The 20,252-nt window shown below is 34.6% G+C and overlaps 1 protein-coding gene across 6 annotated transcripts in view; it reads right to left on the reverse strand.

Moving 5' to 3' along the window:
- Positions 1-1,016: 1,016 nt before the first annotated feature.
- Positions 1,017-20,252, reverse strand: part of RGS22 (regulator of G protein signaling 22) — a 141,614-nt gene continuing 122,378 nt past the window's right edge. For all 6 annotated transcript variants that reach the window (XM_036232896.1, XM_016129783.2, XM_016129781.2 and 3 more), the window contains 5 exons: positions 14,617-14,715; positions 3,495-3,588; positions 3,344-3,382; positions 3,021-3,067; positions 1,017-2,120 (listed from right to left, as the gene is read on the reverse strand). In XM_036232896.1, coding sequence (XP_036088789.1) covers positions 3,063-3,067; positions 3,344-3,382; positions 3,495-3,588; positions 14,617-14,715 — 237 coding nt within the window. In that variant the 3' untranslated portion in view covers positions 1,017-2,120; positions 3,021-3,062. The remainder of the gene's footprint in view (positions 2,121-3,020; positions 3,068-3,343; positions 3,383-3,494; positions 3,589-14,616; positions 14,716-20,252) is intronic.

Raw genomic sequence — 20,252 nt, forward strand, 5'->3', positions numbered from 1 at the left:
ATCCATATACTAGACTCAGCCGAGGAGAGAATTTGTGTGCTTAAAGAGAGGTCAACAGAAAATTCCAAAATGGAAATGCAAAATAAATAAATAAATAAAACAATGAAAAGGACAGAACAGAATACCCAAGAGCTGTGGGACAATTACAAAAGGTGTAACCTATGTGTGATGGAAATACCAGAAGAGAAGAAAGAGAAAGGAACAGAAGAAATATTTGAAGTAATAATGACCTAGAACTTTCCAAAATTAATGACAGACACCAACCCGTTGTTGATCCAGAAAGTCCAGAGAACACAAGCAGGACATATAACAAAAAATTTACACCTCAGCATATCGTACTCGAATCACAGAAAACCAAAGACCAAGAGAAAATCTTGAAAGAAGCCAGGGGGCCAAGAATTGCTTTCGACTTATCTTCAGAAACCAAGCAAGAAGATAAAGTAGAATATTTGAATTGTTAAAGCAAAAAACCACTGATATACAAATCTGTATCCAGTGAAATTATCCTTCAAAAATGAAGGAGCAAAATAGACTTTTGAAGGCAAACAATAAATGAGGGCATTTGTCTCCGTTAGACATGCCTTGCAAGAAATGTTAAAATAAGTTCATTAGAGAGAAGGAAAATGATATAGGTCAGAAACTTAGATCTGTATAAAGAAGAGCATTAGAGAAGGAATAAATGAAGGTAAAATAATGTTTTATTTGCTTCTTAACTGACCTAACAGAAAACAGTTTATTCAAAATAATAACAACAATAATGCATTCAGTAATTACCGCTTATGGATAAGTGAAATGAACTGACAGCAATGTGACAGGAACAAAAGGGAGGACTTGGATATACTCTGTTATAAGTTACTTGCACTACCCATGAGTGGCAGAATGTTACTTGAAAGTGAACTTTTATTATTTGTAAATGTATATTGCAAACTTTAGGGTAACCAATAAAGAAAATTTTAAATGAAGTATAATTGATATGCTAAGAGAGGAAAGGAAATAGAATTACATAAAATGCTCAATTAAAACCAAGTAAAGGCAGAAAAAGGGTGGAATACAAAAACAGAAACATAGACCAAGGGCAATGAATGAAAAACATATAAAAACTTCACAGGGGTGTGGGACAGTATGGAGCAGAGTAAATTACAGGGTTCCAGTGCTTTTCAAAAAAATGTGCAAAAACCATTGCTTTAGGAAAAAATCTCTGAAGTGTGCCTCCTGATGCTTTCCCTCTTTATAACGTTTAACTCTTTAGAAAATTAGGAACACCAGTTTCTACTCTGAAAATACTTTCTAGGGTAGTATTAGAGTGGGAATCCAGTGCTTCCAATCTCACGATCCAGGTCAGAGAACTTGGAGCTTCTGAGACTTGAAACTAAGAGGTGGTGAGTTTATGCCCCAGGGCATGTCTTATGCATTCTCCTTTCCCTTCAGGAAAGAGAGGGGACATGTCGGGGTTCTCTCTGCTACAAGTGTAACTCCAGTTAATAAGGGGGCTTTTACCTTTTAAGATAAGAGTGGCCTGTGGAACACCGGCATCAGAATCGCCTAGGATGTCTGTTAAAGAGGGAAATTTCTAGGTCCTGCCCAAGAACTACTGAATCAGACTCTCAGTGAGCCAGCCCAGGAATCTGCATTGCTAGCAAATATCATGAGTCTTATGCACACGACAGTTTGAGAACTACTTTATATGCTTTAATGTGTGGTTCCTTTAGGGTTGAGGATAGGAATGGGGGGAGGGAAGGCTCTTCCCTTTATGCTTTGGGTCAATTTATTGCTAGGAATATTAGTTCCCTAACCACCTGTAGAATATATCTGCTAAACAAATATAGTAAATGCTCGAGGAATATTTGATGAAAGATTACTTGAGAAGCATAACATTTTACTTCCTTAAATTCTGTGATAAAAATATTTTGATTTTTCTAACCTAGATAGAAGTAGTTTTATTCTAAATAAGTTTTTAAAAATTTTATAGTCTATATTTCATGTGTACAGAATAGCTGTTATTTTAAAACTGTGGGAATAAAACAAGCCAAACTTTATTTAGGTGGTAGGCTTGCTCTAATACAGACCATCAAAAAAATCACTTGAGCTTCCATGTCAGTTAAATTTGGTTTAAAGAATTCCTGCAAAAGAAAAATAAATGGTTGAAAACATAAGTAGCTACAGAAAATATAAACCCAAAACAACCCAAAAAACCTCACATAGAGTTGTAATAAGGATAAAAAAAAATTAACGGAGGTGCCGTGTACTCTAAATGTTGAGGGCACTGCAAGGTCGGCCTAAGGGGTGGGGGAACTGAGGGAAAGGTACGGTGGCTAAGATCAACCAGAAGAGAAAAAAATGAGCAGGCACAGACCCCGAAGGTCTGCTCATCAAATCCTCCCAAGAATCAGAAAACTAAAAATTTTGAGAAACAAAGAGGTAAGCTGCAAGGACAGATGATAAGAGCAACGGGGCTTTTACTGTGCTCTTCAAGTATTGAGTCTATGGGTTACACATAACGCTACTTTATACTACCATACTACTTTGTAAGGGCATTGTTAAACTCTAACATTAGTATCCAATCAAAACTGTATAATCACATCAAGATCTGTATGAGAGAAGGACCCGGCTTACTTGATTTTCAGTTCTTTATTTTCAGTTCCTTCTTATAATCCTAACTTAGGCTTGTGAAACTTGAAGAAACTCAGTTTGGGAAAGCCTGGGACACTAAACTGGAGTTCATGCTTCCATATATGTTCTTTGCAGAGGAGAAGAATAGATACAGACTAAATAGAAGCAATAATGTTTATTCCCCAGAGGCTTCCTTTTCAGGAGACTGTGTGACTCAGAAGGAAGGCAAAGTACTCTTACCCATCAATTTGATAGAGGTGTGTATGTGTTTAGCATGCCTGTGTTTAGTTGGTATGTGCATGTGTGTGTGCGTGCATTTTGTGTGTACATCTGTGCAGCTGTGAAAGTGCATGGGTGTGTATGTTAGAGGGGTATGGGTGGGGCTGGTCAAATTTCAGTTTATGACTTACCTTGACCTATCGGCAGCAGCATTTATACTCCCACAAGCGGTGTCACTCTGGAAATGGAATCATTAGGTATATGTCTTAGTCTTTCCTCCTCAGAGGAAAAACAGAGACAGAAAGAGATAGGACACACACACGCAGAAATTCTCCTAACTTGTAGGGTCAGATCATTTGGGACAAAGTCAGTCCTCATATCTTCTGCCTTCTATATTCCGGGTGGCTGGGTGAGAGGCAGAACTCCAACAATAGGAAGAAAGTACTAAAGATGGACTATCACAGGAAACTCATTCTGAATGTATGAGAAGATACAGTTTTTTTCAAAGACATACCTGAAGCAGTTGGCCTGACATTTGTAAAAGACGGTGTGCCTGCGCAAAAATAAGAGAAACAAGGAAAACAGTGAAGTAATTATCAGCGGTCTTCTAAAATTAATCTGTGATAGAAGATAAAGCAACCTGGTAAATAAAAACCAAAAATCACCTGCAAACAACTTCTTTTCCAGATCTTCTTGAATTTTAAGAAGAACCCTTTCCTGTTCTAAGGCTTCAATGTACTTTGAGTAGCACCAGGTTGGCTAGAAAAACAATTTTCAAAGTGAATTTTGGAAATATTTGCCCCAGAAAATAAACTGAAGTAAGATGACTTATATTGGCCCCTTCATTTAAACTTCTTATTGCAGTGTAACACATAATAAAATGTGCACGTATCATAAATTTATAATTATATGAATTTTTACAAGTGGAACTTACCCATTTAACCTTTTAATTGGGTATCACAAATTGTTATCCATCTACCTTACACCATTTTAATAAGAATATTTATGACAAAGTAAAGGTCTTTTTTTCAATAGCTTTGACCTAAAATTTTAGCTTCCTTCATCTAGGTTGGGAGAGAGGTGGAGATATGAGGATGATGATGCACTATTTCTTAGTGAAACAATATCTCAAAAGTTTTATAGATTTCTTGACAGCTATTCAGTCACCGTTATTCAATTTAAGTATGAATTTAGGTGCTTAGAAAAGATCAAAGTTTTCTGTGGAGGCTAATTTTGCATTTGGATTAATTACAATTCTTCAATGTGTAAAATATATCTGAAACTAATGTATATAGAAAGCATTCCACACTTAACTAAATGGCAGCATATTATTTTTCTACCAAATGCTAGAGTAATTCAACATGTGTACATTAAGAAGCAATAATGTTGATAATAATTTATATTTATAAAATGACTTTAGTTTTCCAAAGCTTTTTAGTTCCTTAATCTTGAGATGTATACAATATCATCACCAACATCATCATCATCATCATCATCCCTTTCTCGTTTTGAACAAGTAGGAAAACAGCCTAAAAGGAGATTAAGTCATTTATTTCATTCACAAAAGTAAGACATTTCTCTTCTCTCACTAAGAGCTTCATAGTCTATCCGTTATCTTAGCTGAATAACTGAACTTATATGACATCCCTAAATACCAAAAATATTGTTCCTCAAGCTAGTAATATTTAAGATGCAAACACTTTCAGTAGAAGTCATTAATATTTTCTCTTTTGGGCTCTTATAACTGTCTTGTTCCCTTAATTGTTCTAGTTGTCTTTTTTGGAGTGAGGGGGTGTTATCTTTTAAGATTTCTCTGTATCTTTTTAAAAAACCTATTGGGGCAGAGGAGGGTCAAGATGGTAGGCTAGGTAAATGGAGGGTGCACCCCCTGCCACAACTGCATTAAAATTACAAACAAATTATAAAACAATCAACTTGGAGGATCACCTGCAGACTAGAAGAATGTATCACATACAACTGTCAATATGAAGAAAGAGCCACATCAAGACTGGTAGGAGGGGCGGAGATGTGAAACAGGCTGGCCCCGCACTCATACTTGGCAGCCGAGCACCAGGAGGGATATAGTGGCCGCAGAGGTTCCCATGAAAGAGTGAAGGACCCTACCTTCACACCAGAGCTCCCCAGCCTAGTGTTCCAGTGCTGGAAAGAGGAGGTCCCACAAAATCTGACTGTAAAAATCAGTGGGGATTCCAAAAATCTGGGTGGGAGAGAAGGAACTTGAAAACCTAGAAGCCCCCCTTAGAGGGCCCATGCACACACTGACTCACTCTCAGACACTCACCCTGCTCCAGCAGAGGGTCAGCAGCTTGGGAAGTGCAAGAGACGTAAAGGGAAAGACTGAGTTGCGTAGTGTGGGGCGAGGTCTGGAGGGACAACTGCTATTGTTCCTTTGTTGGGGTCCCCTGTGGTGCAGTCTACAGATGGGCACCATCTTTCCTGTGTTGAACTCTCCTCCACATGGCCAATTCTGAATCTGCATTGGTCTGGTGAGATTGGCTCATTCCATGCAGTGTTTCCCTGAGGCTCTGCCCTATCCAACACACAATTTTCCCGAGGCAAGATCGAGGCCCAGCAACCAACCCCATGCTGCGATCTTGACAGGGGGAGCACTTGAGAGCAGTCAAAAGTCCTCAGCTCACACAGCCCACACACAGCCTATGTACCTTGGGAGAGAGCTTAAGTGGTGGGTAGCCACTGCCGACATGAGCTGCAGCATCTCTTGAACAAACTTGGGGATTCGTGGGTCTGAGATCAGTAGTGGCTGGCCTCAGTGAAATCTGAGACCCTTGTGGGTTGCCACAGGCACAGCACCAGCACAAAACCTGAATCTGTATTGGCCAGGTGAAATCTACTCACTTTACCCTGGTGATTCCCAGCGTCCCCACCCTACCCAACTCACATACCACCCAAATCCTCTCTCAGCTGTGGAGCCTTATGGGAAGCCAGCAGGCAGCCTCAGGTCTTGGGGTGCCCTTGACATTTGCTAAGCTAATCCATGGATAGCACGATGGGCAGCAACGATATGCAGTGTAGTCTCTCCTACTCGCCGCCAGAATCAGCACAGGCAGCAACCACCTGCGGATCGCTTTGTAGCTCCTACCAGGTTGCCCTGAGCAATCAAAGGCAGCCGCAGACCTTGGCTTGCATGGGAGCCCCTCCCAAGGGGCCACAGAACCAACATCCCTGGAGGCTGGCATTGGATCCCAACAGAGTACAACCTAACTAGAACCACAAGCGGCACACCCAAAGGGTGGTCTCAACAGGCACAGGAATGCCCACTAGGGCGAATCTCACTCCATGGGGTTGGCTGCCACACAACAGCTCATGACCTATAAGAGTGGCCAAACCTCACAGCCAGTCAGCCCGAGTTAATTTGATCCACTGATGTGCTAACAGCCATTGAGGCTTAGCTATAATGGGAGAACACACACAACTCATACAAAGAACACACCCAGAGCCCCTGGTACAGGTAATCAGGGAGACTGGGCAACAGGGCACATACTACAAAAAGCTACCTGGCCAAGACTGGGAGATGTAACAAATCTACCTAATACATTGAAAAGAATACAGAGAGGCAACTAAATGAGAAAACAGACAAACAAAAATGTTGCAAATGAAAGAGCAGGAGAAAACTTCAGAAAAAAACTAAGATGGAGGCAAGCAACCTATCAGAGACAGAGTTCAAAACACTGCTTATAAGGATGTTTAATGAAGTTAGGGGATAAAATAGATGATCTCAGTAAGGACTTCAACAGAGAAATAGTATGCATACAAAAGGACATAGAAACCATAAAAAAGAACCATCAAAAATGAAAAATACAATAACTGAAATGAAGAACACACTAGAAAGAATCAACAGCAAATTAGATGAAGCAGAGGATTGAATCAGCAATTTGGAGACAAGGTAACAGAAAGCACCCAATCAAACTGTAAAAAGAAAACAGAATTTAAAAAATAAGGAAAGTTTAAGAGACCTCTGAGAAAACATCAAGCATACCAACATTTGCATCATAGGGGTCAGAAGTGGAAAAGAGAGCAAGGGACTGAGAACCTATTTGAAGAAAGAATGACGGAAAACTTCTCTAACCAGGTGAAGGAAATAGACATATAAGTCCAGGAAGCACAGAAATTTTCAAACAAGAGGATCCCAAACAGGCCCACGCTGAGACATTTCATCATTAAAATGCCAAAAGTTAAAAACAAAGAGAGAATCATAAAAGCAGTGAGAGAAAGGCAAATAGTTACTTACAAATGGATCTCCCATAAGACTGCCAGCTGATTTCTCAACAGAAACTTTGCAGGCCAGAAGGGACTGGCATGAAATATTTGAAGTGATGAAAAGGAAGAAACTACAACCAAGACTACTCTATCCAGCAAGGCTATCATTTAAAATTGAAGGTGAGATAAAGAGCTTCCTAGACAAGGAAAAAAAAAAAAAAGCTAAAGGAATTCATCACCGACAAACCAATATTACAAGATATGTTAAAGGGTCCTCTTTAACTCTTCTCCTATTTAGAAAAAAAAGATGCAGCTCATTGCCACCATTAATTTAATATCATGTGTAAGAATGCTACATTTTCTAGGATTTGACATTTTCGATGATCGAGAATTACTATATTTTGTAAATGGAAATACCACTACTAAAAACAATGATATAAATAGAATGATGTCATTTGTTTTCAATGACTATTGCTATACTACAGTGATGTGAAAATAATAATAAAAGCAAGATATCTTATAGCAAACTTTGGGGATAAGATTGTAATGGTGCATTAGCTTGGGGTAAACACTACAGCTACAAGCACCTCTGGCAAGTATTCTCAGGGCTAATAGGAAACGGGTTAAGAAGAAGGGGAAAAACAACAAATAAACAAAAACCCCTATAAATATTAATAATAAAATGGAAATAAATAATGTACTTAACATTAATCACTTTAAATGTAAATGCATTAAATGCTCCAATCAAAAGACATAGGGTAGATGAATGGATAAGAAAATAAAGACCTATACATGTGCTATCTAAAAGAGATCCACCTCAGATCAAATGACACATATAAACTGAAAGTAAAGAGATGGAAAAGATATATCATGCAAATAGAAATTTTAATAAGCTGGGGTACAATACTTATATCAGACAAAATAGCCTTTAAAAGAAAGGCTATAAAAGAGACAAAGAAGGACATTACATAGTGATAAAGGGATCAATACAACAAAAGGACATAACCCTAGTAAATGTATACGTACCTAACACAGGACCACTTACATATATAAAGCAATTATTGACCTACATAAAGGGAGAAATAGACAGTAATACTTTCATAGTGGGAAACTTTAATACCTCATTGACACCAGTAGATCTTCCAGATAGAAAATCAATAAGGAAGCAGTGGCCTTAAATGACACACTAGACCAGATTAATTTAATTGATATTTTCAGTGTTTCACCCCAAAGCAGCATAATATACATTCTTCTCAAGTGCACATGGAACATTTTCCAAGATAGACCACATGTTAGGCCACAAAACAGTCTCAATAAATTTAAGAAGACTGAAATCATATCAAGCATCTTCTCTAATCACAATGGTATGAACTAGAAATCAATTATAAGAAAAAAGCTGAAAAATACATAAACTCATGAAGGCTAAATAACATGGTACTGAACAATGAATGGGTTAACAATAAAATCAAGGAAGAAATCAGAAGATACCTAGAAATGAATAAAAATGAAAACACATCAACCCCAAATCTATGGGACACAGCAATAGCAGTCTGAAGAGGGAAATTCATAGCAATACAGGCCTACCTCAAGAAACCAGAAAAAGCTCAAATAAACAACCTAACATTACACCTAAAGAACTAGAAAAAGAACATCAAACAAAGCCCTAAGTGAGTAGAAGAAAGGCAATAATAAAGATCGGGGCAGAAATACACAAAATAGAGCCTAAAAAAAATTCAAAAGATCAATGAAACCAAGAGCTGGTTCTTTGAAAGGATAAATAAAATTCATGAACCTTTAAACAGACTCATCAAGAAAATAGGAGAGAGGACCCAAATAAATACAATTAGAAATGAAAGAGTAAAAGTACTACAGACACCACAGAAATACAAATAGTCATAAGAAAATACTATGAACAATTCGATGCCAACAAATTGGACAATCTGGAAAAAATGGATACATTCCTAGAAGAATGCAATCTTCCAAGAATGAGTCAAGAAGAAACAGAAAATAAGAACTGACCAATTACCACCAATGAAATTGAATCAGTAATCAAAACAACTCTCAAGAAACAAAAGTCCTGGACCAGATGGCTTCATAGGTGAATTTTACTAAACATTCAGAGGATAATTACTACCTATTATTCTCAAACTATTCCAAAAATTCAAGAGGAGGGAAGGCTCTGAAACTCATTTTATGAGGCCATAGCACCTTGATTCTAAGACCAAAGACAATACAAAAGAAAGAAAATTATATGATGATATCCCTGATGTACATAGATGTAAAAATCCTCAACAAAATATTAGCAAACCAAATTCAGCAAACATTAAAGATATCATACAAATGATCAGGAAGGATTTATTCCTGGGCTGCAAGATTAGTTCAATATCCACAAATCGATTAATGCGATTTACCCCATCAACAAATTAAAAGATAAAAATAATATGATCATATCAATAGATGCAGGAAAAGTGTTCAACAAAATCCAGCATCCATTTATGATAAAAACTCTAGGCAAAGTGGGAACATACCTCCACAAAAAGGCCATATATGATAAGCCTACAGCTAACATCATATTCAACAGAGAAAAGGTAAAAGCATTTTTCTTAAGATCAGGAACAAGACAAGGATGTCCACTTTCATTACTTTTATTTAATATAGTATTGGAAGTCGTAGCTACAACAATTAGACAAGAAAAAAAAATACAAGGCATCCAGATCGGAAAGGAAAAAGTAAAACTGTCATTATTTGCAGAGGACATGATAGTATGTATAGAGAACCCTACAGATTCCGCCAAAATACTGTTAAAAATGACAAATGAATTCAGTAAAGCAGCAGAATACAAAATTAATATTCAGAGGTCAGTTACACTTTTATACACCAATGACAAACTATCAGAAAGAAAAATTAAGAAAACAATCCCATTTACAATTGCATCAAAAACAATAAAATACCTAGGAATGAATTTAACGAAGGAAATAAAAAACCTGTACTTGGAAAATTATAAGTCACTGAGGAAAAAAACTGAAGAAGATACAAATAAATGGAAGTATATACCGTGCTCATGGGTAGGAGGAATCAACATCATTAAAACATCCGTAGCACCCACAGCAATCTATTAGTTCAATGCAATTGCTATCAAAATACCAACGGCATTTTACACACAATTAGAACAAATAATCTGGAAATTTACTTTAAAACATAAAAGATCCCAAATAGCAACAGCAATCTTGAGAAAGACAAATAAGATTGGAGGTGTCATACTATCTCATATCAAACTATATTACAAGGCTACAGTAATCAAAAAAGCATGGTACTGGCATAAAAACGGACACATATGTCAATGGAACAGAATAGAGAGCTCTGAAATACACCCATGCCTATTTAGTCAAGTCATCTATGACAAAGAAAGCAAGAATATACAATGGGGTAAAGACAGTCTCTTCAATAAATGGTGCTGGGAAAACTGGACGGATACATGCAAAAAAAAAAATGAAAGTAGACCAACCTTCTTAAACCACATATAAGAACAAACTCAAAATGGGTTAAAGTAAATATATGACCTGAAACTATAAAACTTCTAAAAGAAAACATAAGCAGTAAACTCTCTGACATTGCTCTTGGTAATATTTTTTATGATATATCTCCTGGGGCCAAGGAAACAAAAGGAAAAATAAACAAATGGGATTACATCAAGCTTAAAAGTTTTTGCACAGCAGAAGAAACTGTCAACAGCAACAAAAAAGACAATTTAGTGAATGAAAAAAGATATCTGCCTATGATACATCTGAAAATGCATCCAAAATTTATAAAGAACTCATACAACTCAACACCAAAAAAATAATCCAATTAAAAAATGAGCAGAAGACCTAAATAGGCATTTCTCTAAAGAGGAAATACAGATGGCTAATAGATATATGAAGAGATGCTCAAAGTAAGTAATCATCAGAGAAATGCAAATTAAAACCACAATGAGATATCACCTCACACCTGTTGGATTGGTTATCACTGATAAATCAGAAAACAGCAAGTGCTGGCAAGGATATAGTACAGCCGCTATGAAAACAGTATTGAGGTTCTTCAAAAAATTAAAAATAGAACTATCTTTTGACCTAGCAATTGCACTTCTGGGTATTTTGCAAAAAAAAAAAAAAAAGCCCCAAATTCTAATTTATACAGATTTATGCACTCCTATGTTTACTGTAGTGCTATTTACAATAGCCAAGATATGAAAGGAACCTAAGTGCCTATCGATAGATGACTGAATAAAGAAATTATGGTGAATACATACAATGGAATATTACTGTGCTCTACATCTGAAACTAATAAAAAAGAAAAAAGAAAACTAAAAATATAATGCAACCATATCTAAACATTCAAATTCTTCTAGAATTCTTTGTTGTTCCTATTTAAAAAATCTTGCTATGCTAAGTTAAATACAATACAGTCATGCTCTGAATAACATCGTCTTGATCAACTATGGACTGTATATATGATGGTAGTCCCTTAAGATTATATTGGAGCTGTAAACTTTCAATTATCTAGTGACATTGTACACGTCATGATGGTATAATGCAATGTATTACTCACGTGTGCATGGTGATGCTGGTATAAACAAATCTACTACACTGCCAGTCATATAAAAGTATAATTATGTACAGTATATAATATTTGATAATGATAATTATGTTAGTTACTATGTTACTAGTTTATGTATCTACTATAAAAAATTTATTGGGGTGACACTGGTTAATAAAATTATAAAGGTTTCAATTTGGTAATTTGATAATACATCATCTGTATCAATTGCATTGTGTGTTCAACACCTAAAGTCAAATCTCCTTCCATCACCATATATTTGACATCCTTTCCTCTTACCTACCTTCCCCTTTCCTTCCTTTTGCTGTTAATCACTAAACTGTTGTCTGTGTGAGTTTTTGTTTGTCTTGTTTGTTTGTTGCTTTCAGTTTTATATCCCACATATAAGTGAAATCATATGGTTCTCAACATTTTCGGTCTGACTTATCTCGCTTAGCATGTTATCACAAATGGTAGTATTTCATCTTTTCTTGTGGCTAAGTAATATAATAGTCCATTGTATATATGTACCACATCATCTATCAAAGAACACTTCGGTTGTTTCCATGTCTTGGCCACTGTGAGTAATGCTGCTATGAAGAGCAGGGTACGTATATTTTTATAGATAAATGTTTTCAAATGTTTTGGGTAGCTGCCCAGAAGAGCCATTGCTCAGTAATGCTATTCTTAATCTTTTGAGGAAACTCCATACTGTTTTCCACAGTGGCTGTACCAAGTTACATTCCTGTCTGCAGTGTGCGAGGTTTCCTTTTTGCCCACAACCTCTCCAACACTTGTTATTACTTGTCTTGGAGATGGTAGCCATTCTAACAGGTGTGAGATAGGTATCTCATTGTGGTTTTGATTTGCATTTCCTTAACAGCTAGTGATGTTGAGCATCTTTTCATATGTCTGTTGGCCATTTTTATGTCTTCTTGGGAGAAGCGTCTGTTCAGGTCCTTTGTTCATTTTTTAATTTGATTGTTTTGTTGTTGTTGGGTTGTACAAGTTCTCTATATATTTTGGCTATTAGCACCTTATCAGAGGCATTGTTTGAAATTATCTTCTATCCAGTTGGCTGGCTCTTTTATTGGTGGTTTCTTTTGCTATGCAGAACTTTTTAGTTTGGTATAGTTTGATTCCCTTATTTTTGCTTTAACTTCCCTCGCCTTTGAGGTAAAATTCATAAAATCATCTCTAAATCCAAGGTCCATGAATTTAGTACCTATGTTTTCTTCTATGCTAATTTATTATTCCAGGTCTTATATTTAGGTCTTTGATCTATTTTGAATTAATTTTGGTGTGTGATGATAGACAACAGTTTAGTTTCATTCTTTTGCATGTGGCTTTCCAGTTTTCCCAGCACCATTTATTGAAGAGGTTTTCCTTTCTCCATTGTATGTGTTTGGCTCCTTTGTCGAAAATTATTTGCCCATATACATGAGACTTTATTTCTAGGCTCTCAATTCTGTTTCATTGATCTGTATGTCTTGTTTTCCTGCCAATACCATGCTGTTTTGATTATTGTCTCGGTAAGATAATTTGAAGTCAAGCAGTGTGATGATACTTTTGAACTTGCTATTTTTTCTCAGGATTGCTTCAGCTATTTGGGGTCTTTTGTGATTCCATACAAATCTAATAATTTTTCATTCTTTTTCTTTAAAAAGTGCAGTTGGGATTTTGATGGTGATTACAGTAAATCTGCATATTGCTTTGAGTAATATGGCCATTTTAACTATGTTGATTCTTTCAATCAATGAACACAGAATATTTTCCATTTCTTTATGTTTTCTTCAATTTATTTTAATAATGCATTGTAGTTGTCAGTATATTATTAATCACCCCCATGACTGAAGGAGGGGCTGGCATGATGAAGAGCGTAACAGGGAGCCTATATTTTGAGCTGAGCATGGAATGATGTATAGAATCTGGGATGGGGGGAGAGGGGAGAGGAAGCATTTCATGTATAGGTAATAGCATGAACAGCAGCATAGAGGGGAGTCTGGTTTGCTCAGCCCCTCCACAGGAGAGCTTTCCTGGAGGCTAGGTGCAATTCTGGATATTATGGAATAAAAGAGCCTCAAGTTGTTGATTCCAAAGTCATTAGTGCTGCTTTGCCTTTTGTCTTTCATTGAGTATGCTTGTGCGGCATGTAGCACTCTAGGCAGGAATACACGCTACTCAGATAACATCTGTAAATATTCTTACTGTACCTCCCTTACAGAGCACTAAAATTGTGACTGCGGTAAATGACTTGGGGTCCATTTGACCAAGATTCAGAATATCTGAAGGGGTCCTTTTACTTGAGGCTATGTAAATATGCAGAAAGTGTTAGATGGAAATGAGTGAATCCATACAACTGAATGAATTATGTATAAAATGCTGTACTTGAAATAGCTAGGATTATCTCTACAATAAACTTGAAACACCACCATGACCAACAACGAAGTCATTAAAAAAGACATAAATTAAACAAGAAGTGACATTCATGTACAAGTTATAAATATAAACATAAAAACTACAAATGTATTAGTCGACGATCATATACTGGCCATCTAACTAATTTACTGTATACTTAAAACTAATAAAATAAAACTAAAAAAAAAATTGAGACTAAACATCAACATTCTTTCTTCTCTTAACCCAAGACTATATCAACCTATATATATTCTATATTGTTCTTTATCTGACTTATTCTCTCTTTTCCAATAAGATGGTCATTTTAACTTGTACCTCTTGAAATCTTCTTTATATGCATCAGAAAATTATTTTCCTTGGTTATATTGTCCAGGATCAATTGAAATTTTAATGTTCTCTGAAGGCTCAAGGAAATTCCCTTCCAATCTCTCCTAGTATAATTTTAGCCTCATTTTCAAACAAACACAACTCTATTACTGTAAAATGCTGAGTTGTTGCATTCCACTATTCAGTGTTTTATAGGAAGTGATCATCTGTGACATTTTTCTTGCTTACCTGTCGGCTATATGCTTGCAGGCCTAAAACTGGGCCATTGCCTAAAGCAGGTGTTTTGATAGAAGTTCCTGAAGTACTTGCATATTGTTTGACTCCATCCTGTAATTATATTAAATTAAATTATTCCAAAAAAGGGGTAATGCTATATTAATATAAACATATAGTTAAGGAGTCATAATCATAAGAAAAAATACTTATGAGGAGTACCACACTTGAGGTTTCATCAAGTCAATATCACTAATGTGACATAATCTACTGTTTTGACCTTTAGTTTTCTGTCATACTAATATAAAAATATTAAAAATTAGAGAAATAATGAAGTAGAAGGTAAAAATCATCCCCAAATTCCAGCATCCAAGCAAAACCACTATCGACATTTTCATGAACTTCCATCTTAACTTCTTAACGCATAGATTTAATCTAGAATTTAAATATTTATATTTTATTAAGTTTCATACAAATGGTATCACAGTATACATTCTCTTTTAAAATGTTTTATGTTAAATGTTGTAAAAATGTTTCTATGTGAATAAATATAGAACAAGAATATAAAAGGTAGGGTCTTTGTATCATTCTCCAAGTATGCCTACTGTAGAACGCAGAGCATACCTTTGGATTTTTGTTGAATGATAAAATGAATAAATTACATCATAATTTTCAAAGGGAGAATGGTCTTATGCACTCAAATATTTGTTAAATAATAAAAGAATAAACTATATCACTGTTTCAACAGGTGAGTAATATTCTAGTAAAAGGATGTACCATACATAATTTAATCAATGCCCACTATTAGAAATTCAGGTCATTTTAAATTTTTTGCTATTATATATGATGCCACCATGTATATACATCTTGGTGAATTTTTCCAGTTCTTGACTTTAGAATAAATTTCAGGAAGTTGATTTGCTAGATTAAAAATAATGTACACTTTAAACAATATATATTGTCAAACTGCCCTTCAGAAACAAAGTACCATTTTACGCCTCCTCCAATAACACATGAGTTTGTAGTCTTCTTCACATACCCTCAACCAACATCGGGTATTTTCTTCCTTGCCAGTCTGCATGTTTTAGGTTACCAGAGAGGCTGAATATCTTTTAATACTTTTAATCATTTGCATTTCTATTGTGAATTGCCTGATAATACCCTTTGCCCAATTTTTCTGAGGAGTATTTACCTTTTTTATTATTTATTTTTTACAACTTACATCATATATTTTCCTTATTTGTCTTTCAACCGTGTTTATATTTACCATTTAAAAGTTTTACTTATTTAGTTAAAACACTGTGATTCTTTAATTAATCTTCCACTGTTTATTTTAAGTACTTAATATTAAACTAGATGAAAGTTTTAATGAGATTCTCTTTCTTCCATTATAACTTTCTTAGGATTACCCATTTCCATTTTATTTCTTTATAAGAACAGGAGATGAAGATATATTTGATATTAGTATTTTTGTTATAAAGAACAATTACTGCTACAATATTAATAAGATAATAATAATTTTTACTTTATGACATACATGTGCTTCACATATATTTTTAATCCAGTCCTGTGATGTGAATTCTATTACTCTTTTTATTTTACTGAAAAAATGAGGTTTGGGGAAGTGAAGTTGGTTACCTAAGATACTAGGACAGGTCGATGGTAAGTAAGGCCCGGATTCAAAACCGGATGGTCTGACTCTAGATATTGTGCTCCTGTCCCCTATGCTGTACTGTCTCAGATCAAATAATACCTTACAATCATTTAATTGTGGAATAGCTTACATGGTCTTTTATACACATATCATTTCAATTAATTTCTCTCAAATCATGTGAGATAAATATTATTACTATTAGTTGATAGGTGAAATTGGGTTAAGACAGTTAAGAGTCATGCCCATGGTTACATAGAGAAATCCAATGCTTTTCACACTAACTGATTTTTTTCAGTATACATTTTTATGTTACAAAAAAAATCATGGGTTTCCTATCTTCATTTTTCCAACATTTCCTCATGGGTCTTCACTGACAATGAAATACTGTAATAAACGTCTTTTTCTCTATTGGTCTTCCTTACCTTATATTTTCCATGTTAAAATAAGTGCATCTGTGAAATGTGTTTATCTACCCTTATATTATATGTAAATTAATTCACATCCCTAGCATATGTAGTAGGGATCAATATGTAGTGGACAATCAAGAAACTCTATGTAGTAGATGATTAATAAAAGTCTAGTGAAAGAAAGAACAAAAGGATTAGAATGAAAGCTCTGTTGAGAGACTATTTAGAACACATGAGTATAAAATACAGCAGATTCATGTGAGGCTCATCAGACTGGTGAAGTTACTGGCATGCCACAGGCTGAATTAGAAAAGAGCTCCAAGCATAAATGTTAGACGACATTCTTTTTTCTCCTCCCCCTAAATCAATCCAATTACCTGTACTTCCTGAACCAACCAACTATCATATTCACGCAGATCAGTTGGATATGGACTTGCCTTAAGACACTGGAGAAGTTAAATATGAGGATTTTAATTTAGCGAACTCTGTTCCTTGTCATATTACATAGTTTGGACTAGATGCATAGTTGGAGGGAAAAATCAGATTTGGTGTTATCATTTATCACCTAAACCATTGAAAGTGAAATAATTGTGAAAAATTTAAAAATAAATAATCCAAAAATAATTACATTTAATGACATTTCATTTACATATATGAATTTGCTCCAGGGTTATAGAACTCATAACACATCAACAGAAATAAATGAAGTACATCGTCAAGAATTAGAAGCAAGGTTTTGTAGGCACTTTCTATTTTCTGGCTTTTATTCCTTCCTTGATTCTCACTCTGCACTGGAAATAACCTCAACCTCCAGATGACACAACACATCAGCACAGATGAGCTTTTGAAAGTCCAATCTACATTTTTATATCATCACTCATACAAAAATACCTACAAAAATATTCATGACACGCACATAATATATGAATAATAACAACACCACGACAGCTTAAAAAGTACAATATTATTAGGACCTTTGTTTCCCTTTGTGTTACTCTCCAATTCCATCCCCATTATCTATCTCTGCCTCACCCATAAAGATAATCACTACACTGAACATTGTAATAATTCTTTTTTGTTTATAGTTTACCACATTAATATTGCTTCATTTTGCATAATTTTGAACTTTAAATAAATAGAATTTACTGATTCAATTTACTCTTTTGCAACTTTCCCACTTAACATCATACTCTTGATATTTATCTATGTTGATTATTGTGGTTATAGTTTATTTGCTTTTCATCAGAGCATAATATTCTGCTATATGGCAAGTAATATCCATATAAAACCACTATAAAAATAAAACAAAATAAGAACTCCAACATTTCAGTTGATGACACTACTCTCCAAGAAATCCAATAATGAATCAGAGGAAAACTATAACATAAAAGCCCAAAATGAATTAAACATTCCTACATGAACATTTACACAAATGAGAGAATACTCCAAATTGTAAATCCAGAAACTCAGGACAGACAAAAAATATGGAAAAAAAAAATGTAAAATGATAGTTAATTGAACTTAAACAAAGATTGAAGAAAAAGCCAAAAATATCTTAGAACTTAAGTTAAATGTGTCCAAGGGAGAAGAGATTTAACTGAATAGATAGGAAGACAGACAGATAGATAGGGATTAATATACATCATTTACACACATCCATACATGTATATGAGTAATATATAATATGCATAAAAATAACATATGTAGACAAGAAAGTGTACATATACATATGTTATACGTATATACAAATCCCCTCTCCAAAGTTGGCAAAAGACATTAACCTACAGGCTCAAGAAACTGAGCAACCCTCAAACAGAATTAACCCAAAGAAATCCACACAAGACACATCATAATCGAAATTCTGAAACTAAAGACAAAAAAATCTTGAAGGCAGTATATGAGAAACAATACTTTACCTATAGGGAAAAGTAAGTAGAATAGCCTTTTCTTTTCCCTTGAGTTTCCTTATTTATGTTTGATGGTCGAAGCAAAAATTATTAAATTGACTGGAGGAAGAGAAGAATGCTAGCTAACAGGTAGAGTTCCTTTTTGGGTGATGAAAATATTCTAAAATTAAGTAGTAGTGATGATTGCATGACTCTATGAATACATGAAAACCACAAAATTGTACACTTTAAAAGTATAAATTTATGGTTATATGAATTAAATTTCAGTAAAGCTATTATTAAAGTACTCAAACAAAAAAAAAAAAAAGAAGAAAGTAACTTCTAAAAAGAAGTAACTCTAATAATATTTTATTGTAATAGCCTAAAATAGAAAACAACTCACATGTCCTTCAATGAGCGACTGGTTAAATTGTGGTCTAGAGGTACCGAAAACACTACTCAGCAATAAGGAGGATGAACTGTGGATATATATGAATTGGATGGATCTCAAGGGCATTTATGTTGAGTAAAAAAAGCTAGTCTCAAAGTCACATCCTCTATGATTCCATCTGTATAGCATTCTCAGAATGACAAATCACAGAAATAGAGAAGAGACTCTTGGCTGTCAGACACTAGGGATAATTGTGTGAACATGACCTAGTCACAGGGGAGATCTTTGTGGTGTTGTTAACTTGAATCTGCACATGTGATAAAATAATATAAAATGATATAAAACTATACATCTTGTATCAATAATAATTTCCTATCTCTTTACTATTGTAAGATATAGCCATTGAGCGAAACTGGGTGAGGGTACATAGGACTTTTCTACTATCTTTGCAACTTTCTGAGGATATTATTTCAAAATAAATTTTTCTAAAAATCATTTGGAATTAAAATAGAAAAATACCATAGCAACAGCATTATTTTGAAAATAAAATACTTTGGAATAAAATTTATAAAACACATTTAAGATATATCATTAAAAACTATAGCACCAAATAAAGATATACTGTGTTTATGTATTAGAAGACATAATATTGTTTTGACGTAAATTCTCCCTAAACCGATCAACAGGTTCATTACAGTCCTGATTCAAATATCCAAATAGTTAACATGTGAAGAGTTGCTCTACCTTACCAATAATTAGGAAAATGTAAACAAATACATTATCATGATGAATACTATTTGCCATTCAAAGATAAGCAAAAATTTCAAAGTCTGAACATACCAAGTGGGGACTACCAAGTGGGAAAAAGCAGTAGTCTCATGTACTACTGGTAGAAAGATAAACCGACACATTCACAGAGAAAACAAAATGGTAGTACATACTCTACTAAAAACACACATACTCTACTATTCAGCAATTCCAATTTTTTTTATACATATTAATATGGAGACAGTTACAGTAATATTGTCTGAAGGGCTGTTCGTAAAGGTAACTGGAAACAAATATCCAACATAAGAGAAATAGTTAAATAAAATAAAAATAGTACATTTATTCATATGATGAAAGTGTGCAGCAATTAAATTGAATAAGATAGATACAAGTATATCTGTGTGGGTAAAATTAAAACACAAAATTGAGTTTAAAAGCAAGATATAGAAAGACATGTTGCACAATATGTGCTATGGACTGAATTGTGTAACCCTCCGCCCCAAATTTATATATTAAAGCCCTAACTTCCAGTGTGACTGTCTGTG

Source organism: Rousettus aegyptiacus, unplaced genomic scaffold, assembly GCF_014176215.1.
Source record: "Rousettus aegyptiacus isolate mRouAeg1 unplaced genomic scaffold, mRouAeg1.p scaffold_m13_p_15, whole genome shotgun sequence".
In the NCBI taxonomy this organism is placed as follows: domain Eukaryota; kingdom Metazoa; phylum Chordata; class Mammalia; order Chiroptera; family Pteropodidae; genus Rousettus; species Rousettus aegyptiacus.